Source organism: Petaurus breviceps, unplaced genomic scaffold, assembly GCF_028583685.1.
Source record: "Petaurus breviceps papuanus isolate PSGF00001 unplaced genomic scaffold, PetGlider_PUasm1.0 90919, whole genome shotgun sequence".
NCBI classification, from domain to species: Eukaryota; Metazoa; Chordata; class Mammalia; order Diprotodontia; family Petauridae; genus Petaurus; species Petaurus breviceps.
The window spans coordinates 34,364,618-34,391,100 of NW_027187378.1; the positions used below are offsets into that span (position 1 = coordinate 34,364,618).

Consider the following 26,483-nt stretch of genomic DNA (forward strand, 5'->3'; position numbering starts at 1 on the left):
GAGGGAGGAAGGGAGGAAGGAAGGAAGGAAGGAAGGAAGGAAGGAAGGAAGGAAGGAAGGAAGGAAGGAAGGAAGGAAGGAAGGAAGGAAGGAAGGAAGGAAGGAAGGAAGGAAGGAAGGAAGGAAGGAAGGAAGGAAGGAAGGAGCAACATGTGCATGCAACTTCAGTATTACTTGCCAAGCAATGCCTGCTTCTCAGTGGGGTGGGGTCCAAACACAGGTTTTCTTTTCAGACAAACAGTACTTAACAAATGCTGAAGCAGCAATGGTTGTGTTGTAGTCTAGGGGTGCTGGGAACCCTAAAATTCAAGGGCAAAAAAAACAGGTCCTGCCTCAAAAAAATTCAACTCAAGTCTTCTTTCAGTCAGAGACAAAGTTTATTAAAACACTAGTGGGAGTGATTCCTAGTGATTCTGAGCTATTGGTCAGATTTTAAGAATTTGAGCCTTTGTGATGCCAATACAATCAGGCCAGTCTCTTAAGGAATCTACAGTGGTCAAGGAGTGGGTCTAGATGGTAACAAGGAATGGATGTCTAGCAGGGGGGACAGGTGCAGACTTTGAGGACCATAATGGAAGGGCAGTTAAAATGATTATTCTCCATGGCCTCAGGTGTGGCTGGGATCTGAGTTCAGGTTGGTTTCCTGGGATTCATAGGAAAATTCAAAGGGGATGGGGTCCAAGCAGTTGTACTGCTTAGCACAGAGTAAACATTTAATAAATGGAAGAGGCGGGAGGCAACTCTGAACTTAAGCAGAATTACCTATGAAAGCCACTACTGAAAAATCCCAGGGCACCCAGACCACAGTCCTCTTAATGTAGCAGAAACATTCTTGAAAAGTTATCCACAAACTTGGAAATCATATTCTCCTTTCCCACGGGTGACATTTTAATTTTAGAAATGATTCATCTTCTTTTTTGATTGATCTTTTAGTCCCTAAGAGGTTCACAGAAAATTAGCACTGGAAAGAATCTTGGGGAGCCCAACCCCCTTCATTTTACTGATGAAGAAACCAAGGATGAAGTTTAGCTTCAAGTTTCTCTGAACTGTAAATAAATCAAATACTGAAAAAAGCATTAAAGAAACTCCTATTTCAGGAAGGTCTCCAGTGAATATTTTTGTAAGGAAAAAGTTCCTTTTATGAGGTAAATAAAAGACAAATTCTTTTATAAGGCTAGAACTTGGGACCAAGATTTAATAAAATGAAATTTAAAAGAGCTAAATGGAAAGTCCTACACTTGGGCTTAAGGAAAAATCACTTAGCATAAGTTGAACAAAAATCCAAGTAAAAAGATCTGGGGAGTTTGACTGACTATGCTCTCAGCAAGGATCAATGATACAAAGAAAATTAGATTGGGGGAGGAGGAAGGGAGGGGAGGAAGGGAAGGGAGGGGAGGCAAGAAGGAAGGAAGGAAGGAAGGAAGGAAGGAAGGAAGGAAGGAAGGAAAGAAGGGAGGGAGGGAGGGAGGGAGGGAGGAAGAAGAGCTGGGACCAATCCCAGTTCTGAAGGTAGGCACAAGGTAAGAAACTCAAATGGAAGCAGCATAGAAGGGCTTGCATTTGTCTGATAGATACTCTCTAGTCTTTTGAAGTTTACCCAATTATTCAGGAGAGAGTAAATGTAAAATAAAGATAATGAAAACTTTCCTGGCTTTCCAACAAGTACTGTTTATTCCTAGACTAAGTATATTTATAACAGAAGGAAGAAAGGAAGGTCGAGAGGGAGGGGGGGAGGAAAAACAGGAGGGAGGGAGAAAGTAGCTCTCTTAAGATATTGAAGGGCTGTTGCACAGAAGACCAATCAGACTTTTGTTGGATTCCAGGGCAAAACTGAGAGCAATATTTTGAAATCAAAGAACCTAAGTTCAAATCCAGCCTCTGTCATTTATTCGTTGAGTGACCTCAAGCAGGTCAGTTAACCTCCCTAGGTCTCAGTCTCCTCATATGTAAAATGAGGGGATAGGACCAGGTCACTTCTGGTGTCCCTTCCAGCTGAGTCTATGGATCATGTCATCCTAAGAAACTGTAAAGAAGCAGATTTAGGCTTGATACAAAGAAAACGTCTTAATAATTTATAATATACAAAGTGAAATTGGAGATCTCAGGAAAGAAAAGTTTCCCCCTCCCTAGAAGTATTCAGGTGTCATCTGGAAGATCACTTGTTAGGAATGCTTAGATTGGACTAGAGGGCTTGAGGCAACTTTGAAGTCTGGGATTCTAGAATCAGTGAGCAGTAATGGCCCTTCAGCTGATCAGCACAAGGCACAGGTGCAGAAGTCCCATATAGGGAAGGATCCCAAAACCATCCCGTCCCTCATCCTTTGTAAAGGACGATGGGTATGGCACGCTGCACACAGTCAGACTCAACTGATGTGTGCTCGTTAACATTACTAAACTACTTTTTTTCCCTCCCTCTCTTATTCTTTGTTATAGAAGATAGATATCTGAGTAGAAGAGGCAGGAGGGATGTTTACAGAAATGATGGTGATATAAAATAAAAACCATCCCTTTTTTCCCCCCCAAAGACTAGAAGGGAAAGATTCCCCCTGTTGAAAAGGGAAGGAAAAAGACTAACAAAAAGTCACACAGTTTATCCAAGGCCAATAATAGCAAGCTTTGTGGTGCATAGTTTAAGTTACCCCTTTCTTTCAATACCCATTAGACACCTTGGTGTAGAGGAAGCCAAGGAGCGCCCCTGAGATCACAAGAGCAGATGTACAGATATATGGTCAAGCACAAAGTCACAGAAGAAAGGGTCCTGGAATCCAGTCATTTAAACTGGACCCAAGACACTAACCAAAAGGAGAGTTTGCAATGCCTCCTGGACCTTCCGAGCCAATCCAAGCTGGGCCATTAAATGCAAAGGAACCTCCAGTGTGGTCTATGATCTTGCTAAAATAATCTGAAATACAAAGTCAATGGAAGACCAGCACGGAGAAGGTAAGCAAGGCTACTTTTAAAATCAATCTATAAACTAGTTTCCTGCTTTCCAGATAGTAAAAATGTTAGGAAAAATAGCACTTAACTATAGGAAAAGCCACAAAATTAACAACTTGAGTGTGTATGCATGGGGGCCTGTGGAGGGGCAGAAAATTACTACATAAAGGCCCACAAATCTGTGAAATTGGTAGAGCTGCAATATGCCGGATTTTCTGCCTCATGCTCTTCTGAAATCATGCCCTAGCCATGCCCCAGTTGTGGGAGCTGTCTCAGACAGTGATTACTAGCAGGCACACAACATCTGTGTTTGCCCAGACAAATGGCATCATCCCAGGCAACTCCCCAAAGGCACAACCTGAGCCCAGACTCTGGGGAGTCATTTCAACCCAAACACAGGTAAGCAAAACACTCTGGGGGGAGGGGAGCTGAACGCACATGTGCACACACCATTACTCTCCTATGTTACACACACATACATACACACACAGGAGAGCACAGGAACAGAACATCCTAATAGAACCAAAGGCACATCGGAAGCCCCGGGAGAATGCTTCCGCTGGAGTTGGACCCAACTTGTCTTTCTATTCCTCCTTCCATATCTCTTACACACAATCCTTCTGTGTGTGTGTACACATGTGAGTGCAAATGCACACGCATGCAAATGTGCATGCACGTCTATGCTGGGGAAGTTTACCAACACTGGCAACAGGAGAGCCCCCCTTCTCTCCTTGCTCTGTTGTGCTGAAATGAAGCTAGTTCCAGCACATAAGACAAACACCACACACCCTCTGGAGCTAAAAGCTTGAGTCGCTCCCTCCTCAGAGCCATAGTTCTTCAACTCACTTCCTACTGTGTTAACAGAGACCAGTGGAAACAAACACCTACTATGTGCCAGGCATTGTGCTAAGGGCTAGAGATACAACAAGAGGCCAAAAAAAACCAAAAAGAAAACCAGTCCCTGCTCTCAGGGACCTCACAATCTGACAGAGAAGACCACATGCAAACAACTGGGGACAGAAAGACACAGACAGGAAACACCGGGGCAGTCTCAGGGAGATGGCTAAGGTGAAGGAGGGCTAGGAAAGGCTTCCTGCAGATGGTAGGACCACAGCTGAGACCTAAGGAAGCCAGGGGAGCCAAGAAAGGTCACATGTGAGGGTGAGCTGGGGTGAGGGAGAAGGCACAAAGTGAATGCTTCTCCCCTTGGATGAAGGTCTTACTCCATTATCTATTCCTCCCTAATTGAGTCCTTATCTCGTTCCCTACCAAAGATATTCCAGAGCCTTTCTTTTCTCTTCAAAGCCTCCCTCCTCTCCCCTCTTAATTTACTGAGAAAATTGGGGCCATTTGAGATGACCTTCCTCTCCTCTCCTCTTCAGTCACCATTCAGTCCTCTCTTCTCCTTTTCCCCGGGCCCTAGCAATGAAGCAGCCTTGCTTCCTTGCCATCTACACTTGATCCCATCCCCTCCCATCTTCTCCTGCAGACTGCAACCTCAATTACCCACAGACACCCCCCCCAAAAATCTTCATCCTCTCTCTACTATCTCCTTCTTCACTGCCTTCAAACATGTACGTGTCCCCCACTCTTAAAGATCCTTCAGTAGACTGTGTCATCCCCTCAACCTATTGCCTTAGCCCTTTCTCAGCACAATTCCTCTTGTCCTTCTCTTGGTCATTTCTCAACCCTTCGAAATATGGCTTCAAACTTCATCCTTCCACTGAAGCTGAAACTGCTCTCTCCACAGCTACCCATGCTCTCTGAATGGCCAGACCCGGCAGTCTCTTCTATCTTCATCTTTCTTGACCTATCAGATGTATCTGACATTACTGACCAACCACTTTCCTCCTCAATAGGTCTTCTCAGGGTTTTCATGACAATATTTCCCCCCGATTATCGAATCTGTCTAATCACTCCTCAGTCACCCCTACTGGGTTATCATACATGGAAACAAGCCCCTATCTGTGCATGTTCCTTAAGGCTCTGGACTGGGCCTTCATCTCTTCTCCTTCCATCATTTCTCTCTTTAAAATTATTATCTCTTTGGAAATAACTCCCAAATCTACTATCTGCCCCTAGTCCTGCATTACCAACTGCCTACTGCATGTCATAAAGACACATCAAACTGGACAAGTTCAAAGAAGAATTTATCTTTCTTCCTTTTTATCTTATTACATGAAATATGTTTTAGCAATGCAATAATTCAAAAATACAAAAGGTGTCGCCTTTAAATTCTGTGAACTTCACATGTTCATGTTTTTAATAAAGATGCTCCATTCATTCCCAATAACAATGATATCGATAGCAATGGGGTAGCAGTCTTATCCCATTAAGGCAGTGCATTGAAATCCTTTATTTTTTTAAAGCAGCAAAATGATGCAGTGTATTTTTACCAGTATTCTTTGGTAGTATGGTTCACTGCCTGAGTTTTATATTAGAGAGATACTGCATAGCAATAATATATATTGAAATAAATGTATCATATCATAATATAAATATCCTTTGGTTTTTTCTTTCTTTTTTTTAAAATTAATCTGTCCTTCCCATTAACTTCCAGTTGGTAAATCTTTTTTTTAAAAAAGGAGAAAGCCTGATATACAGGTGCATATTACTGTAAAATAAATTCCCACAGTGGCCAAATCATTCATATTATATATATATATATATATATATATATATACACATATAATACAAATATATAATATATATACATATATATTTCTTCCTCCATTTTAAGTTCATTGATTCTGTTTTATCTTAATTCTTTTAGACATGATTTATCATGATGTTGATCAGAGTGCTAATGCCTTTCAAAATTGTTTTTCTCTATCTTTGTATAAACTGTTCTAATTCTGTTCACTGTTCACCTCTTTCTGCATTAACTCTCAGAAAGTTTTCCAGTTGCCCCTGAAATTGTCCATTTCATCATTTCTTATACCACAATCTGTTTAGCCATTCCCCAACAGGAAGATGCTCCCTTTGCTGCCAATTTTTGGTTCCCACAAATAGATAAATTCTATTTGCTATTTTTGTATACAGAAATTCATTTCTTCTTTGATTTCTTTGGTGTAGAGCTCTTTCACCCCAAACTTATCCTCTTCAAAGCTTCTCTACTTCCACTGAGGGAACAACCTTTCTTCCAGTATCTCAGACTTATTATAAGCTTAATGTTATCCTGAGCAGCTCATTCTCCTTCACCCTACATATAATATAGCACTTCCTATGTGCCAAGTACCATACTAAGGGCTTTACAATTATTTCCTCATTTGGTCCTCACAACAACCCTAAGAGGCAGGTGTCATTATTAGCCCCATTTTACAGATGAGGAAACTGAGGCAAACAGGGTTAAGTGACTTGCCTAGGGTCAAACAGTTAGTGAGCATCTGAGGCCAAATTTAAATTCATGACTTCCTGACTCTAGGATTGATGCTCTATTCACTGCACCACCTAGCTGCTATCTAATCAGATGTCAATATTTATTGCTTTTACCTTCACAACATCTTTCACATCCACCCCCTTCACTCTATTGACACAACCATTGCCTTATTTCAGGTCCTCATCAACCCTCTTTTAGATTATTGCAGAGAGCTTCCTAAATGCTCTCCTTGCCTTCAATCTCTCCCCATTCCAGTCCACCCTTTACATTGCTGACAAATTGTATTTCCTTAAGTAAAAATCTGCCCATGTCACTCATCTGCTCAATCAATTCCAGTGATTCCCTGTCATTTCTAGGATCAAATATAAATTCTTCTCTTTAACTTTTTTGGCCCCAACCTATCTATCCATCCATGCTGTATATTCATGCTCAAAAGAAAGTCAAACTGGCCATCTCATCTATTAATGATACTACATCTCCCATCTCTGTGCCTTTAATCAGGCTGTTCCCCATGTCTGGAATGTACTCTATCCTCACTTCTGCCTCATAGAGTCCTCTCTTTCATCAAGGCCCAGCCCAAGAACCACCTTCAATAGGAAGCCTTTCCTGATGTCTACAGCGGCTATTGCCTCCCCACCCAACTACCTCATATTTAACTACTTTGTATTTATCCTCTTTGAATTCCATATATATATATATATGAAATACTACACACACACATATTATATATATATGTGTATATATATATGTATATGTGTATATATATATATATATATATATATATATATATATATATACACACTCACTGTCTCCTTCCTTTAAACTATAAGCTCCTTGAGAGGAGGAATCATTTCTTTCATTGTTTATGTATAACATCTATAACACAATTATCTGGCATATAATAAATGCTTATTGATTGACAACAGGGTCACACAAAATAATCAAGCTCAAAAATATCTCTCTGACACATCCCATCAATTAGAACTAAGTAGCTTCTCCCTTAACATTCACAAACTATTGAATTAATTCTAATAAAAAACATATCTAGTTGAGATCAGAAGCCTTCAGGGACTAAAACTGGGACAAGAAGCAAGGGAAAATTCCAAGCTGAGAAGTCAGGCCTAGATAAAAGGAAATTGGAAGACTGAAGAACAAAAGAAAGGAAGTGGTTTTCTTTTTTCCTTCTTTAGTAATCCAATCCTCACATTTCTCCCATACCCACGCATCTTAAGCATTTATTCACAAGCATGTATTAAGCCAGGCACTCCTAGACATAGGGGAGGAAGGGGAGGAAAAGAAGGGAAAAGTCTTGCCCTCAAAGTGCTGATATTTCATTAAGGAAGACATGTGCTCATATAAGTATAAGCAAAATATGTACAAGATAAATAAATATCCAATACTCAAATGAATCTATGATCTAATGGATTTGTGAAAACACTCTAACAATGCAAACTGCAACCCATCCATGTCTTTCCATTCTATTTTACTTGTCATCCAAGTCTCTCCAAAGTTTCACTGCAGGTGTGGAAGGGGTGGGAGGAGAAGTGAGAAAAAGGAGCAATACCCAACATGGTGGAGGTCTGGAGGTCTTCCCCTTCTTCCTCCAACATCCTAAGAAAACCAGTGGAGCATACTGGCCTTATACTAATCATCCCTCACTTCTGACCCCAGACCAAACCATTTTTTTCCACATCATTTAATTCCTTAGTGATATCCTTTACTACTATTCTTCAGAATTCCTTACTGGTGCCTAACACAGGCACACACCATTGCACGATCCCTCCACGTGGTACTCATTTTGAGTTTTTTAGTGAGAGAGAGGTTCTGTGTCTTGCTACCATTCAGCAACACCTATAAAATATTATTTGAGAAAATGGGCCTTTGCTTTCATGGGAAGTCTGGAGTACAACAAGATAAATACAAAATCATATGGGGTAGGGAAGTCACTGACAACTGAGGTCAACATCATGTAGGAGGTGGCATTTAAGCTGAGCTTTACAAGGAAATCAAATGTCAGTTCCACCTTTCCAGCAAAAGATTTAAATTGAGATTTTTTTTTATAGGAACTTTCTTTTGAGAATATAAGATAGGCAAATAGTAGCCCTGGAGTAAAATTTCCACCTTTCCCTCCTATTCTGTAGTTTTCCAGTTTGAATTTTGTTTCAATTATACTTTCCATTTTTAGTCTTATTTGTATTTTTCTTACCTCATCATGAGTTTCACCCAAGATAATCTTAGCTAACAGAATTTTAGCAATAAAGCAAATGAAGTCTTGTTTCTGGGTGAAAGATCTCACAGGATCAGATCTTGAGTTAGAAGGACCTCTGAGGACAACTAGCCCAACCCAATTATTATACAGAAGAGGAACCAAGACCCCAAGGGGTAGTTTATCCAAGGTCACAAAACTAGTCTGCTTTGAACCCAGTTAGATCTAATGACTACAAATACAAAGACCTTTCCACTGCAATCTGCTATCTCCCCAGGCTTGTTTGACATTATTCCCCTCTTGAGTCATTTGGTATGTTATCAGTGGCAGCCTCCCCACCCCAAGCTCCAGGCCCAAAGTTCTTATTCAGGGTAGGTGCCCCTCCATGAACAGTACCATTCACTCTCCATTTGGGGAGTTCAGCCACAAAGAAAAGGAGTGGTGAGTCTTGAGACTCAGGGAACAAAAGCTCATCACCTGGATCATTCATCTCTCTTCATTTGGAGTACCATCTCCAACCATGATCTCCATAAGACAAATACCAGTTCATGATATTTCAGTTTCCCATTTAGCTGTCCATGGGAATATCCCAGAATTGAAAAATCTATCAGCCTTCCAAACAGAAAGGGCCTCAATTCCATAGACTTTATAGGGAGGCCTGGCAAAGCTTCCTCACTCCACACTAAGCTTAGTTACACAACTTAACTGCATGAAAGAGCTAATATACACTAGGAAAAATGGAACAAACCAAGTGTGGGAAAACTGCTCTTATGGATAATGGCCTAGACTGCAGTGGCAGCTTAGAGAAGGAAACAGAGGTGAATCCCTTTTTAAAAGAGGGAGAAAATTAATCCAAATGCTATGCAATTAATCTGGCTTTATGCAGAAGCTTTCCTCCAAAGACTTTTCATAATTTCAGCAGAAAATTCCCTTCTCTTGCCTTTTTTAAAGAAAAGATAACAATACTAGTAAATCAGCAGCAAGTTCAACCAGGAAGCAAGATTAAGGTAGGGGAGACCACCTTGCACTCATGGGGAAGGCTCAAATCCAGTAAGATAATAAAATAACAGGTATACAATTTTATTCCCCAGAGAAGATTTCTTAAAGGAGAAATGGGGCTTGCCATGGTGTTTTCATCATTATTACTATAAATCTTTTAGGTGGTACAATGGGAAGAGTACTGGCCCTGCACTCAAGAACACCGAAGTTCAAATTCAGCCTCAGATACTTATTAGCTGTGTGACCTTGGACAAGTCACTTAACCTCTATTTGCCTCAGTTTCCTCACCTGTAAAATGGGAATCATAATAGCACCTACCTCCCAGGGTTGTTGTGAGGATCAAGTGAGATAATATTTTGAAAAATGTTTAACACAGTGCCTGGCATATATTAAGCATCCTATAAATGCTAGCGACTATTATTATTATGTTGTTGCTGTTTAAATGAAGAAGAGATGCTGGAGAAAGTGAAGATTCCACACATTACTCCCCATCATCAGTTTCTTAAAACTTTGGCATATGGGAATTCTTCTATTTCATCCTAAACAAAAGAAGACCAGATGCTAACACAGCCCAGGTTTCAAAGCAGCAAAGCCAAGCTAAAATGAATCAGGACATTTGAATTATCTGAATCTGGGACTGGACCGCTTCCCTTGGGATGCCAGAGGAAATCCCAGTGTCCCAGAACAGAGAGTGTCAGCATATTAAAAGCAAATGGAGTTCAAAGAATTGAGAAAGGAAGAAGCAGTTACTGCCCATGGCCCTCCCAGAAGTATCTTACAGGGAAAGAGAATAGAGGGGATTAGAGGGAGGCTTTGGCTAGAGTGAAACAAAGACCCACTATGCTCTTTTCTTTTTTTAAATAAAGTTTTTTTTTTAATTAACAGAAATCTATTTCCTTCCCTTCCCCCTCCCACTCCATTGGAAAGAAAAAAGAAAAGAAGAACAAACTCCTTGTAACAAACATTAATAGTCAAGCACCACAAATTCCCTCACTGTCTATGTTCAAAAAATGTATGTCCCATTCTTCACCCAGAACCCATCACCTCTCTGTCAGGAGGTAAATGGCATACTTCATTATGGGTCCTTTATAATCATGGACAGTCAGAGTGTTGGTCATACTTCTTACAGCTTTCAAAGCTGACTTGACAGTGTTGTTGTCATGGGATAAGTTATTCTCCTCTTTCTGCTCTTTCAATACATAGGGTTGTCTCATTCGGCTGATGAAGGCTTGGTCGCTACTCTCCCAATAACAGCCTTTGCAGCCACTGCTACCTGTATCTCCATTCATATCTGTCTACAGACGATACTAAAAATCCCCAGTGATGCTAAAGGACCCTGGAGCCTCGGGTCCAACATGGAAATCGCTTTCTAGACTCCTTATGGATTCCCCTTGACATTTTCTCTAATCAACAATTTATCTTTCTTACGGCACTTACTAAGAAAAGAAATAAGAGATTTGCTTTTGGCCAAATCAAAAATTAAGAGCAGAGTGGGGAATGAGATCCAAGCATGCCCCACTTTAAGAAAACCTACAGCCACAAATTAGGGCTGATTAGGAATTTTAGAAAAGCATTTTTCACTTTACAAAAAGGAATGCCTCGGGGTTCCTTAAAGTAGTGAATTCCCTGAGTGAAATGGAAATACTGAAGAAGGTGGAGAAAAGAAATGAAAACCGACAAATTTACATAGAATTACTTTTTACTCTATAATTAATTTATTTTTAGTGTTCAACATTCACTTCCATAAGATTTTGAGTTTTAAATTTTCTCTCCCTCCCCTCCCCCGTCTCCAAGAGGGCATACAATCTGATATAGATTCTTCTTATGTATTCATATTAAACATTTTCACATTAGTCGTGATGTAAAGAAGAATTAGAACTAATAAGAGGAACCATGAAAAAGAAGAAATAAAACAACAAAAGAAAAAGAGCAAATAGTATGCTTCCATCTGCAGGCAGACTCTAAAGTTCTTTCTCTGGATGCAACTCCATCGTGAGTCTTTTGAAGTTGTCTTATTTCCCTGCATTGCCAACAAGAGCTAAGTCTATCAAAGTCAGTCATCACACAATGTGACTGTTACTGTGTGCAATGGTTCTGCTCATTTCACTCCGCAACAGTTCACGTAAGTCTTTCCAGGTATTTCTGAAGTCTGCCTACAGACATTTCTTATAGCACAATAGTATTCCGTTACATTCATATACCACAATTTGTTCAGCCATTCACCAATTGATGGACATCCCCTCAATTTCCAATTCTTTGCCACCACAAAAAGAGCTGCTATAAATATTTTTGTACATGTGGGTCCATTTTCTATTTTCATGATCTCTTTGGGATTCAGACCCAGAAGTAGTATTGCTGGGTCAAAGTTTATGCACAGTTTTATAGCCCTTTGGGCATAGTTCCAAATTATTCTCCAAAATGGTTGCATCAGTTCATAGTTCCACCAACAATACATTAGTATTCCAATTTTCCCACATCTTCAACATTTATCATTTTCCTGTTTTATCACGTCAGCCAATCTGATAGGTGTTACATAGACATTTTCAAGAACATACTTAGTGTTTAGAGGCCATATGATATAATAGATAGATTCGTTGGTCTGGAATCAAGAAGACCCAATTTTTAATTCTACCTCTAAAACTTATAAACTATTTGAGCTATATAACCAGGGCAAATTACTTAACCTCAGGAGACTACATAGGACATATGTACTAAGTTAGAGCTGGGCTGTACTCCTACATAGGAACTTACCTGCTAATGAAATCACAAATCTTTCTAGAACTGAATGTGAGTTATCAGTTATGACGTATCAGTCAGAGGCAGTGTGGTATAGTAGAAGGATCTATGAAATTAAATTAGAGGCCTGTTGTCAAGTTCTGGCTTCTACCACTTAATGGTTCTATAACTCAGGACAAGTCACTTGACCATTCCATTCCTCACCTTCCTCATCTGTTAAATAGAGATAATACCTGCCCCATTTATTTCATAAGGTTGAAATGAGGATCAATCAATGAACTAGACAAAGATTTAGACTACAATATACTACCACAGAAACAAATTCATCACAAACTTGATGACAAAAGCAAGAAATGAGACTTCTACAGTGTTTAAGCTTTGGTGTAGAATTCTGGTAAAACTGTAGAGAAAGTTTAGAGAAATCTGTGGCCTCATATCAGGGTGTCAGAAGCATCATCTGATGATGATGAAATAAATGCAGACTTCAGAATAGGCCACCCCCAATACCCGGCTTAAATTACTGGGATGGTGCCAATCATCAAATAGTACAAATGAGACAGGTGCCAGCTGAGGGCAGATAGCCCAAGGGGATTTGCACTAATACAGAAATCAGAGATCAAGTTTTGGTTCTGAATGTTGAACATAGATCAAAGAATACTGACAGCAGCAGGGAAGATGAAGGTTTTTGTTTTTATTTTTGTGGTATTTTTTTCTGGAGGGCAAGAAAACTTAGCAGAGTACTTCATCGGCCTTGAATTCTCACATTTACTTTTGCAGAAAGACAGCCAGCTGAGTTACAAAGTTTCAGGAGGTCATATGCATACCAACTCTCTCTCTACAAAAAGAAGAGCAAAAAGCAAGATGCCCCAAGGACTTTTTCAAAGAAAACAAGCACTATGTCCATTGAATTCAATCTTATGTTCTATACACATGCATCTCCACCTACAGCTATATCTTAAGCATATACTGGCAACTGAAGTTCATAATAACCACTGCAAAAATGGTAAATTACATTTCATTACTTTTCTCTCTGTTCCTACTGCTACCATACCTAGAAAGGGTATCATTAAAACCTTCCAGGACTCTCACAATAGCCTGCTAACAGGTCTTTTTGCCTCTCCAGTCTTCCCAACCTCTAGTCCATCACCACAATAAACTTTATACCTACATCTGATCATGCCATGCCTCTGCTCAAAAATCTTCATTGGCTACCCGCTGACCATTAACTAAAATTCAAACTTCTTTGCCTGATATTCAGGGCCTTCTGCAAACTAGCACTACCCTACCTTTTCATCCTTGTGTCATACATTTCCACATAACTGTGTTACAACATAAATTGGCTATTCTATGTTCCCCAAACAAGCCCTTATGTCTTACCTTCATGCCCTTTCTTTACAGTGTCCTTATGCCTGGGATGTCTTCCTCTAGGACCGCTAGATTCCCATCAATCCTTTAGCAAGTGTTCTTAACCTGAGATCTGTGAACTTTTTTTTTAAATATATTTTGAAACTATTTTTCAACATAATTGGTTTCCTTTGTGATCCTAGGTATTTTATGCATTTAAAAGCATTATTCTGAGAAAGGGTCTGTAATCTTCAACAGATTGCCAAAGGAGTCTATGATATAAAAAGTTAGGAACCTCTATCTATAAAAGCTCATTCAAATGCCTCCAAAAAAGCCTTCCTTCATCACTTCTAGCCAGTAATGACCTTGCTCCTAGGATCCCATATACCCCATTTGTTTTGCAACTCCTGAATGCACTTATCAGAAAAATTTCCATCAAAAAATAAACCAGTTAAAATACCTCATCAGGAAAAGGATGAGAAGAAGGGGAAGGAAATCCCCAGGGGCAGCCAGAATAAAAGGGGAGTGCCTGGCAGGCAGGCTGAAAGGCCTTTCCTATGTCAGGGAAACATGCAAGTCAGAAATTGCCTGTGCTTTAGAAGATTCTTATTTGGCTTGGGGTCTGATTACTGACAGATTTAGGCTTAGGTGAAAGTAGTTTCTCTACCTTAATGAATCTCAGAAACCAGACTAACAGTTTAGGTCTAACAAAACCTCCCAACCTGAGATCATAAGCAAGAGATGATTTATGATGAAATCATGGACCAGTCCAGAGAAATCAAGCCAAATCCTAAGGGAGCCAGAAGCAAGCTTGACCTTTCCAACTCAGGTGAGAAGGATAGTGACAAAGACAGAGAAGTGTAGAGTCTTGCAATGCCTCTGAAATTGTACTTGTACAGCAAGTGACACCTCACTTTATTTATCTGAAGTTCATTGATCTAGCAAGCTGAATTACCTACAAGATAGCCAAAAATCCCTAAATAGGGGGAATAGTAGGGAAGCCTTACAATAGCCCAAATAATTGTTACCAAGTCCATTCATATAAACTCATGCAACTTTACTCATTAAGAGCCTCAGGCCCTTTCTCCTAACTCTGTCTTATTTCAGACATAAGTCTAACAAGCTTGGGCATTTTTTTTCCCAAAGCACAACATACTGGAAATAGCAATTCAGAGGCAGATAGGTACATCCTGCAAGCACACTGACAGCCAACAGATCAATAGTGAAGGAAAAGAGAGAAAACCAAAAGAAGAGACACCAAAAAGTCTAGTAGACTGGGGCTATCAGAGCACATGGCTGCTTTATTCTGAGGGAATATACTTGAATGAGAATGAGAATGACCTCAAGGAGACACCCCTTGGAATTTCACATAACAGGACTTGGTTTTTCTAAAGTGAATCTCCAACCTCCTCATTCTGCTATAAGCATTGCTTCAAATGCCTTCCTCTGAGGGCACCAAATTTCCCCTTACTTTCTCAAACACCTCTATCCCGCCTCTATCTGCTCCCCAGAGTAAAGAACATCTTTATGGGAGGCAGTGTGTTACAGTGCAAAGAATTCTGGATTCTGAGCTGGAGATGGGTATTGGGCTTGTGGTTTCATCAATATAGGCAACACTCTCACATGAGGAAACTCATTCTATCAATGCAGTCTATTACATACAACCCACTATCTTAAAGCATTGTCTAGAGCACTGGGGAATCAAGTGACTTGTCCAGGATCACACAACCCAGTGTGTGTCAGATCCCAGACCTGAGCCCAGGTCTTCCTGATTCTCTAATCAGCTGTCTATGCATTTGTCTCTAGACTGAATCAGCTGAGTGGTGCTGTGAATAGAACACTGGACCTGAAGTCAAGAAGACCTGACTTCAAATCCAGCCTCAGACATTTACTAGCTCTGGGGCCCTGGTCAAGTCATTTAGCCTCTGTATGCCTCAGTCTCCTCATCTATAAAATGGGGATAATAACTTGTACCTACCTCCCAAGGTTGTTGTGAGGGTCAAATGTAAAGCACTTTGCAGACTTTAAAGTGCTATATAAATGCCAGTGATGATGGTGATGATGATGGTGATGGTGATGGTGATGATGATGATGATGATGATGATGATGATGTCAGAACCTGATATCATTTCCTAGCACTGCTACTTACTACCTGCAAGAGGGAAGTCAGTTCACTTCCCTGGGTCCTCTGTTTCTAAATAAACGGATTGCATTACATCAGTGTTTCTTAACCTAGGGTTCTAACCTTTCTAAAAATTTTTTTTATTGTTTCAACATAATTGGTTTCCTTTATAATCCTATGTTTCTTATGCATTTAAAATCATTATTCTGAGAAGGGGTCTATAGGTTTTAAAAAAACTGACTGCTAGAGGTTGTGCCATGACACAACAAAGGGTTAAGAATCACATGTGTATTTAAAATTGTTAACTGACAGATAATGATCTTGAAGACATTCTTCTTCCTAACACCTGCTTTAAATAGACTTTAGAATCATACTCTGGAAACCTGGAAACTGTAACTGGAGGGGAGGGAACATCAGGGGAAGGAGTTATGGCATAAAAGATGACATGGGACTGGGTGCAGGGAGACCTGTCTACTTTTATGTGACTTCCCAGGTGCTTATGCTCCTGTATCTGTCTTGTTAATATATTTTTGTTTAATGGGAAGATCTTTCCCATTCATTAATAGGCTCACGTGACTTGCTCGAGTCACATGAGTCTGTGGTGGGAGAAACTTGCTGAGTAGGTGGTATAGGAAGGGGTGGAATAGAACCAAGAGGAAGTTGGTCAGAGCAGTTAGAGGCGAGGGAGAGAGAGGCAGGCAATGAGCTGTGTTTGCTTGTGGGAAGGCCCTAGCAGGGGGAAGGCTTGGGGATGGCGGTGTCCCCTACATTGTTATTATGTGTGGATTTCTTTGTTGCTATGATGGATTTGACTTTCTAGTGTTTGAATAAATATTTTGGTTCTGTCTTCCATGTGGAAAGTCTTATATTTTGTGATTCAGAATTATGCTGGTATATTAATAGCTGCTGTAGGCACTGTGAATATTGTGTTGGTGCTACAGTATCCCACCCTGTTTATGGTACCTTCAAAATACTCTCTTTGGAATAGGAGAACCATTATCTCAGTCACTGAGGGAGGCTCATGCAATCTCCTCTAGTGTTCCAACATGCTACATGTACATACTTACTAACTGCCTCGGTGACCTTGGGCAAATTATTTAGTATTTAGGACCATAGATGCTGGAAGAGAGCTGGAAAATCTAGGCCTGTAAAGATGAAATAATTCAGCCCAGGTCACACAAGTAGGAAGTACAATGGAAAGTTAACCTGGGTCCCTCCAACTCCAAATCCCCTGCTATTTCTGCCTCGCCAGGAAGGAATCATAAGAGTTGCTACATCTGCAAAATTAAAAAAAAACTGAATGGCAAATATGAAAAATATAATGAAAGGCTTATTATATGAAATGCTGCAGAATGGGAAAAGCAAGACTATATCTACTATGTGAAGGATAGAAACAAAATCTCAATATGTGCACTGAAAAATGTTCAGAAGGAGACACACAGAAACTAACAGGATGTTTTTGTTATGACCTTGTTAAACTGAATATGAACATTTAAATAATACAAGTAAAGATATCCAGGGACAACTTCATTTTTCCTTTGTTCATTTGTAAATTCCAATGTTTGCTGATGGGCATTAAGGATCTTACGGAACTCTATAGAGTTTCCTCAACATCCCCAAACAGGCAGGGAACAGTAGGCCTAGAGAAGCATTGGGAATTACCTCCTTAGGCTTCATCTCCAAAAAACCCAATTCTCAGAAGAATCCCACTGTTCTGACTCAAAGGCCAGTTCCTTTCCCTTACAGTAACTGTAATTCTGCTTCTGTATAATTGTATTATGGATAGTCTGGTCTGTGCATGATGAAGTGGGGGGTGGGGAATCACAAGAATAGCAAGCTTCAGCTTGCAACACTAAGCGAATTTTGCTAGATCTTCACTAGCTGGCAGGGTTTGGGCAGAGGAGGCTTGATCAGACAATAATAATTGAGTTATGGTTTTAGCCCAACTCAAAGTAATGCTTCCAAAAGTCCATGTCGTTTGAACAAGAAACTATTACTAAGCTACTTCTAGCTGTATGTCGCCACATGGCACAAGATTCTCACCTTGAAACTATGACAAAAGAATTGGCCAAATGAACTGGGGATGCTTAACCTGGAGAAGAAAATGCATGGGGGTAGAGGGAGCAGGATGGCAACTGTATTCAACTCTTTCTAGAGTCCTGGAGTAGAAGAGAGAGAAGACTTACCTTGTGCAGTTCCAGGAAGCAAAAATAAAACCACCAAGGGAGAGTTACTAGGAACCAGCTATTCACTCAGTACAGAGGGGCACTTCTCAGGTCAAATCAACAAGAATTTATTAAGTTCCTACTACGTGCCAAGGCACTGTGCTAAATGCTGAGGATACAAAAAAGTTTAAAGACAATCTGCACCCTCAAGGAACTCAAGGTCTAATGGAGTAGACAGCACACAAATGACTATGTACAAACGAGCTATATACAAGATAAATAGAAAACAATTAAAAGGGGGAGGGCATTAAGATCTTTGCCTTAGGAACCAGGAAAGGCTTCTTACAAAAGGTTGGACTTTAGCTGAGTGAGATATGAAGAAATCCGAGGAAGCCAAAGAGCACAGAAGACAGACAGCAAAAATACTGGGGGTAAAGAGATGGAAACAATGCAGAGGGGACAGGAAAGGGGCCACCATCAACCTAAAAGAGCTGTCCAAGTGAGTCACATGGTAAGTGGAAAAGATTTTTGAGCAGGCAATAGTAGATGACTGATCACCTGTCAGGAATTCAACAAAGAATTCATGGTGCCATGGTACTAAATGGCCTTTCTAAGGTCCTTTCCAATCCTGGGATTCTCTGCTTCAAGGAAATATTCCTGGCCTATTTCTTGGCCCTGGGTCCAAGGAAAGTCAAATAATGTGATACCAATGGGCTACCAAGAGGTTCTGCCTTCTAAGCCCTTGTTTTGAATTTTCATTGAAGACACTGTCAATATACACCAACATGCCTCTAGCCATAAGCATGCCTTGTCATGTTGGTTATTTATTTACTCAAGCACTTTAAGGCACTGAGGAAAGAGGGTGGGAGCTACAGGAACAAAGCAGCTCTCAACACAGAATCTAAAAATGCTCTGGTGACAGAGACTAGCAGGCATTATCCACTGTCTTTAAAACCTATTTGTTTGTTTGTTTGTTTTTAAAGACAGTTGTGGAGAGAGGTGTGTCAATAAATCAAATTCAAGTAGCAACACAGTCCTTCCTCCCCTCTACCACCCATTCCCTGTGTCTTCCTTCATTTCTGGCAGCCTTTTACTAACAGATGGGTATGCTATAAAGCAACTCTGAGAGCTTTTTTATAAGTGGGCAAGTATATGCACTCATAAATCTGTGAAAATAAGTAAAGGGTGGCTCCAGGAGATGATCCAAATTTGTATCTGCTCCCCCTCCAGGCAGCAATGGCATGCTACAATCCTTGTTCCAATTTTCTGGTCAAGAAATACCCTGCTTTCAAACTCTCACTCCTCCAATCTACCCCCTCTTCAAAATGGAATATGGTCCAATGGAAAAGACCCTGACCTTGGAATCACAAGACGCATGTTGAATACCCTTTTTCTGATACTCACTAGGTATATCTTCCAAGGCAAATCATATCACCTCAGAACCTGCATTTGTTTATCTCTAAAATGGGCGTGTTAACAGTTCCTGTATATCTAATAATAAAAATAGTTAAGATTTACATAATACTTTAAAGTTTGGAAAATACAAATTTAAAAAACTGAAAGGTTTAGACTTTATATAGTACAATAAGATTTACAAAGTACTTTACATACATTTTATCACTTAATACTATGACTTGGCAACATAAGTACAAGAGATGAGGATCAGAAAAATTAAGTTTCTAATCTGTCCACATAGCTACAAAATGTCAAAAGCAGGATTTGAAAACTAGTCTCTACACAACTCTAAACCCATATTACCTACAATTATATCACAATCTCATTTTATGCTCAAATTATCCCATATGATCCTCACAACCACCCTGTGAGGAAGGTACTACAGATATTACCCATCTTTTAAAGATGAGAGAAAAGTGGCTCCAGGTGGTGATCTTCCCATTGTCATTACACAGCCTTTAAGTAATGGAGTGAAAGTTCCAACCAAAGTGATCAATCTCTACTCTGAAATCAGAAAACATTACAGCAATAAAGGGCCTTAATGATGACTTGGTCCAACTCCTTCAGCTTGCTTTGTGGCCCAGAGTCACACAGCCAGTGAGACAATGAGAAGCTGGAAGCCAAGTCTCCTCATTCATCCTCATTCGGATGCTCTTTTCATTAAAAAACCACATCTTAAATTCATAAACACCCTCTCTATCCCAACTCACACAAGTGCATCATATACTCCCTTGTATTAAAGTTAGTTCTTTTTTTTTTTGCTTTTGGGGGGGGGGGAGGGCAATTGGGGTTAAGTGACTTGCCCAAGGTCATACGACTAGTTTTCATGTTAAGTGTCTGAGGCTGCATTTGAGGACTGGTGCCCCTGGCCGCCCCAAGTTAGTTCTTTTTTTAAACACTTATTAAAACATGAGTTGAAGAACAGGACCAGGTTAGTATAGTTCTATATAGTCTTTAAAACTCTCTTGTGTACTGTACTTTTTTTCCCAGGGAGCAAATGTATCAATGAATACCTAGAAGGGGCAATATATCACCCTAGAAACAAAAATACTATTACAGTTCTTTCATTGAAGCAAACCAGATAACAAAAACCTAAGAAGTCAGATCTTGTTTTGATATGAAATATTACATTATGACTAAAGAAGGGAAAACTTGTTTTCAGTCATGTCTGACTCTTCATCATTTGAGATTTTCTTGGCAAAGATCCTATTTGAGGTTTTCTTGGCAGAGACACTGGAGTAGTTTGCCATTTCCTTTTCCAGCTCATTTTACAGATGGGGAAACTGAGGCAAACAAGGTTAAGTGACTTGCCCAGGGTCACACAGCTAGTAAATGTCTGAGGCCAGATTTGAACTCAGGAAAATGAGTCTTCCTGACTTCAGGCCCAGCATTCTATCCACTGTACCACCTACCTTCCCCTAAGGGAAAACCACTAGTTCCACAGTAACAAGAAGGAGTCTGGGATTTTCTATTAACAAGAGAAGAATATAAACTTCTGATATTTTCTCAGAGGAGGTGAAAATTTCATTCACTTCAGTGAAATAATTTTTAAATTATATATTAATTATAAATATATATATTATAAATTATAAATATATTTTAATTATAAAATTAATTATAAAAAAATTCACTTCAGTGAAAGGAAGTGTATATAGTAGGGAATCATTATTTGTCATTGGAGTGAAAAAAGATAAATCTGGATCAGAAATTAAGAGCTGTAAGAGGCATCAGAGATGGTCTAGATGAAGCCCATACTGTACAGCTCAGAATACTGAGGTTCAGCACTAGGTAAGTGGATCACCCAAGGTCACAGAAATATTAAGTAGCAAAACTGGGATTTAACCATCTGACTTATGTCTGACTTATGGAAAAGAAATGTCTTTGTATATAGAATCATTATAAAAAATATGAGTTTTAATGGAGTTTAGTGATAATATTTATATAGTCCTTTAAAATTTTTACAACTCTTTTTCTGTATTATCCCCCTTGAACCTCACAGTAACGCTGTTAGCTGTTATCCCCATCCTGCAGAATCCTCAAACCCCAAAAGAGTAAAAGGTTAGCAAGAATTTTATTTGCTCTGTGTATTATTTTTAAACGGTTCATTATGAAGTGTGTTCTAAGACTGGAAGAATGCTTGATAAATTGTTCTTATTTTCCAGTGATGCTAAGAGACACACCCATACTTAATGTTTAATATAATGGAAGCCTAAGGAGAATTGAGATTCATAACATGCCTCCTCACCACCACCTTTCCAGTCTTTTTATGCCCCTAAATACCGTGTGATTCAATGTCACTGACTTCCTTAGTCTTCCATGAACAAATAGTCCATATCCTAACTCTGAGCACTTTCACTCATCTCCCCCATGCCTGGAATGCTCTCCCTCCTCATCTCCATCTCTTGGCTTCCTTGTTTCCTTCAAGTCCCAGCTAAAATCCTACCACCAATAGGAAGCCTTTCATTCCCTGTTTGTCATCTCCAATTTATCCTGTTTACAACTTGTTTGTACATATTTGTGTTTGCATGTTGTCTCCCCCGTTAGACTGTGAGCTCCCTGAGGGCAGGAAACATCTTCTGACTTTCTTTGTATCTCTGGTGCTTAGTATAGTACCTGGCAGCACATGCTTAATAAACATTTACTGATGACTGAAAAGATCGCTCTATGGTTTAGTAAGAACAACTACAGAGGGAGATTTGACTTGATATGAGGGAAAAAAAACCTTCCTAACAGAAGTATTCAAAACTGGAATGTGGCCCCCTAGTTGAGGCCCTCATCACCTCTCATTGTAATTGGCCATCCTTGCCTCAAATCTCCAATCCCATCCAGCTGCCAGTGATTTTTCTAAAATGCTGAATTGATAATGTCACTCCCCTACTCAGTGAACTCCAGTGGCTGCCTATTACCTCCATATTCTAATATAAAATGCTCTCTTTGGTATTGAAAGCTCTTCAAAACCCCTCCTACCAGCCAGCCCAGTCTCCTTATCCATGCATCCTATGATCCAGCTACATGTTCTTCCAAAAGGCCGCTCATCCCCTGACTCCATATCTCTGCACTGGCTGCAGAGTCTCCACATCTCAACTTAGGAGTCCTTCTTCGCTCCTCCATGATCTTAGTGCCTTCTCCCAGACATTACCTTCTGAAATCTACTCTCTATTTATTTTGTATATACCTAGTCATTTACATGCTGTCTCCCTCATTAGAAGGTGAGCTCCTTGAGGGCAAGGGCCTTCCTTTGCAGCCCCAGAGATAAATGCAGTGGCTGGCACACAGTAGATGTTTAATAATTGAGTACTGACAGACTGGAATGGGTTGCTTCAGCAAGTGATGGTTTGCCTCACTTTTAAGGTCTCATTCATAAGCAAAAGCTAGATGACCCCATTGTTGGATATGTCATAGAAGAAATTTTTGTTTAAATATGGGTTGGAATGATAATGATGTAACAAACAAGAAGGCAGCTAGGTGGTATAGTGGATAGAGCACCAGTCCTGAAGTCAGGAGGACCCAAGTTTTAATCGTGCCTCTGACACTTACTAGCTGTGTGACTCTGCAGTTTCCTATCTGTAAAGTGAGCTAGAGAAGGGAATGGTCATATCTTCTGGAAGAAAACCACAAATAGAGGTCACAAAGAGTTGGACATGACTAATCGACTAAACAACAACGAACAAAAGACAACAATACAAACTTGTTTTTAAAAAAATACCTACATATATGCATTAAATAAGCGAATGAAGAAATGAATAAGGGTCAGACTGGACGACTTCTGAGGTCCCTTTTCCCTTTGAAATTTTATAATTCTGTGAAGATAGTGATATACAACACCAAGAATGAGGAGAACTTGCCAAAGATCCTGGTTTTGGCATCAAGGTGAGAAAAAAGAAAAAGAATACTTACTGGTTTCTGGGGCTTTCTCTTCTGGTCTGCCAAATAAAAATTCATACTTGGCCTTGGCAACACTCTTGGAATGAGCTGATCCATTGTTAACCCAAACAAATGTTTCTGCCTGCAAAATGAGAACAGAGATAAAACTTCTATTGTTTAAAAATGCATCATTCTTCAAAAAGTTACTGTATGTACACCGTATTTAAGGAAACCACTCCACAGCAATACCATTTTTAAGGTATAGATTATGTTGTTAAGTATATTAATGATAACATAAGTGCCCCTGGGCAGAGGACTGTGTCTTCTCTATGTTCAGGTACACCCCTCAGTGAAATGAGGAACTCTGATGTCCCATATACACAACTGAGCCAAGCATGAGAATTCTCTCCTGTCCTTTGGATATAATTCATCCTCCACACAGCTCCCTAAAGCACAGATCTACTATATCATGTCCTTTCTCAGTAAACTCCAGTGACTCCCTACCCTACTTCTAGGAGCAAATATAGACTCTTCTTTGGTTTTCGAAAACCATCATGACTTAACCTTTTCCGATTTATTTTCATTTTCCTTTCTTCCACATACTTCATATAAGGTCCAAACCAACTAGCCTTTTTAATGTTTTTCACATATTTTTTTACCTGTGTGCATTTACTCAGGCTACCCCAATGCCTAGAATGTACTTCCTCTTCACCCTTGCTAATTAAAATTCCTAACTTCCATCAAGGCTCTGCTCAAATACCATCGCCTACATGAAGTCTTTCATCATTCTTGCATACCCCTCCTCAAACTTGCTGGTGAGTTCTCCCCTTAAAATACCTTATATCTATTCTTTACATACCTATATACATATATGTAAATATCTAGATTACAAGCTCATAGAATATATATATATTTTTTTTTTCTTTTTTTGCTTTTTGGAGGGCAATTGGGGTTAAGTAACTTGCCCAACATCACACGGCTAGTTTTCTTTTGTGTGTGTTATGTGTCTGAGGTCCAGATCCGAACTCAGGTGGTCCTCCTGACTCCGGGGCTGGCACTCTACTCACTGCGTCACCTAGCCGCCCCTAGAATATATTTCTTTATATCCCTTGATAATTGCTACTGTGATCACTGAACTACCTTCAGTCAGTCAGTCAACAAGCATTTATTAAAAGCCTACTACGTGCAGGAACTGTGCTAAGTGCTGGTGATACAAAGAAATGTAAAAGACAGTCTCTGCTATCTCACAGTTTAATGGGGGAGACAACACACAAATAGCCATGTACAAACAGGCTGTTGTCATTTGTCCTTCTTTCTCAAAAAGGACCATGACATCAGGAAGATGATGCCATGACTTACAAGTGAATTGGATTTAAGTGAGGGAGGGCTGTGCAATGTCACCAGTCTCTCTCCTCTGGGGTCATATGGGTCTAGCAGCAAGATATAGATCAGAATGACTGGATACGGTCCCCATAAACAAGCTAAATACAGGATAAATTGGGGTAATGGCAGAAGAAAAGCACTAAGATTAAGGAGGACTGGGAAAGACTTCGCTGATCTTTGCTGAATCTCAGAAGATGAGAGAGGTATATTGGAAGACTAAGAATGAGCCAACGTTTTATGCTGAATGAGGCAATGATTTTCATAAAGAGAAGGGATTCAAGAAAGCAGAGACCACGGGGCAGCCAGGTAGCACAGTGAGTAAGAACACCGGCTCCAGTGTCAGGATGATCTGGAGATCGAATCCCAGGCTCAGATACTTAGTACCCACCCAGAAACACCTGGCCGTGTAAGCTTGAGCAAGTTACTTAACCCCAATTGCTTAAAAATAAAAAATGTTTTAAAAAAAGAAAGCAGAGACCAAAATATTCCTAAGTGGATAGTTTGTAAATAGTTAAAAAGGAACATGGTCATCATTACAAGCCAGTGCAAGTTCACCAAATATAAATCATGTTATTGATTAAATTCATTTCCTTTTTTTTTTATAGAGTTACTAGACTGGTGAACCAGGAAATGATGTACACAGAAGACATCTGGATTTCAGAAGGGCATTTGGCAAAGTTGGCCACAATATCCATAAGGATGAGACACAATGGATGTGATTTCAGAGTTGGTTCAATAACCCACTGAAACCCATTGAAAGAATGTTGATGAATTATTTGTGGAGGCAGATACAGGTCTTTCTTAAGCCCTACCCTATTAACTTTTTTTTTAAACCAATGACTTAGATGAAGATATAACAGGTAGTCATCAAATATGCTGACATAAAGCTAATTTGGGGGTGAAAAAAATGAAGATCAAAATCATCTGGATACGAGGTTCTTATTCTTAGGCTTTTATTGACTCATGGAACCCTTTGACAGACTGGTGAAACCTATATACCCCTCCTTGTGAAGTTTTTAAATGCATAAAGTAAAATACATAAGAATCCAATTATAGGGGAGGCTAGGTAGTGTAGTGAATAAAGCACGGGCCCTGGAGCCAGGAGGATCCTGAGTTCAAATCTGGCCTTAGACACCTGATATGCTTGCTACTCATGTGACCTTGGGCAAGTCACTTAACCCCAATTGCCCTGCCCTACCCCCTCCAAAAAAAAAAAAGAATCCAATTATACTGAAATATGGCTATCAATTTTTTTTTAAGTTCATTGACCCCAGACTGCTGTTTAATTGCTTTTCTGACCCTTTATGACCACATTTGAGGTTTTCTTGGCAGAGATACTGAAGTGGTCTGTCATTTTCTTCCCCAACTCATTTTACAAATGAGGAAACTGAGGCAAAATAGAGTTAAGTGACTTGCCATGGGTCACTAGTGCCAGAGGCCAGATTTAAACTGAGGAAGATGAATCCTCCTGACTTCAGGCCTAGCAGTCTATCTACTGCGCCACCCAGGACCTTTGAATGAGATGGACTAGAAAACTGGAGTACATCTAATAAGAATAAATTCAAGAGGGATAACCAAAGAGCCCTTGTACCTATATTAAAAAAGAATCAATTACACAAATACACAATGGAAAGATGTACCTAGACAGCAATTCAGGTAAAAAAAATCCGTGAATATTAGTCTAATGCAAGATCAATATAAGCCAACAGGATGATATGACTGCTCCCCCCCCAAAGAAAACAATGCAATATCAGGCTGAATTACTAATAGCTTGGATTTACATAGTCCTTTTAAGTTAAGTTTTACTAAGTGCTTGTTTTACAAGGTAGACAGTGCAGGTGTGATTATTCTCATTTTACATACCAGGAAACTGAGACTTAGTCTTGTTATATG

General features: G+C 39.8%; 1 protein-coding gene across 15 annotated transcripts in view; it reads right to left on the reverse strand.

Annotated features, from left to right (window-relative positions):
* PSD3 (pleckstrin and Sec7 domain containing 3) overlaps positions 1-26,483 on the reverse strand; it is an 804,858-nt gene that overhangs the window by 471,190 nt on the left and 307,185 nt on the right. For all 15 annotated transcript variants that reach the window (XM_069075744.1, XM_069075743.1, XM_069075746.1 and 12 more), the window contains one exon: positions 23,241-23,349. In XM_069075744.1, the coding sequence (XP_068931845.1) occupies positions 23,241-23,349 (109 nt within the window). The remainder of the gene's footprint in view (positions 1-23,240; positions 23,350-26,483) is intronic.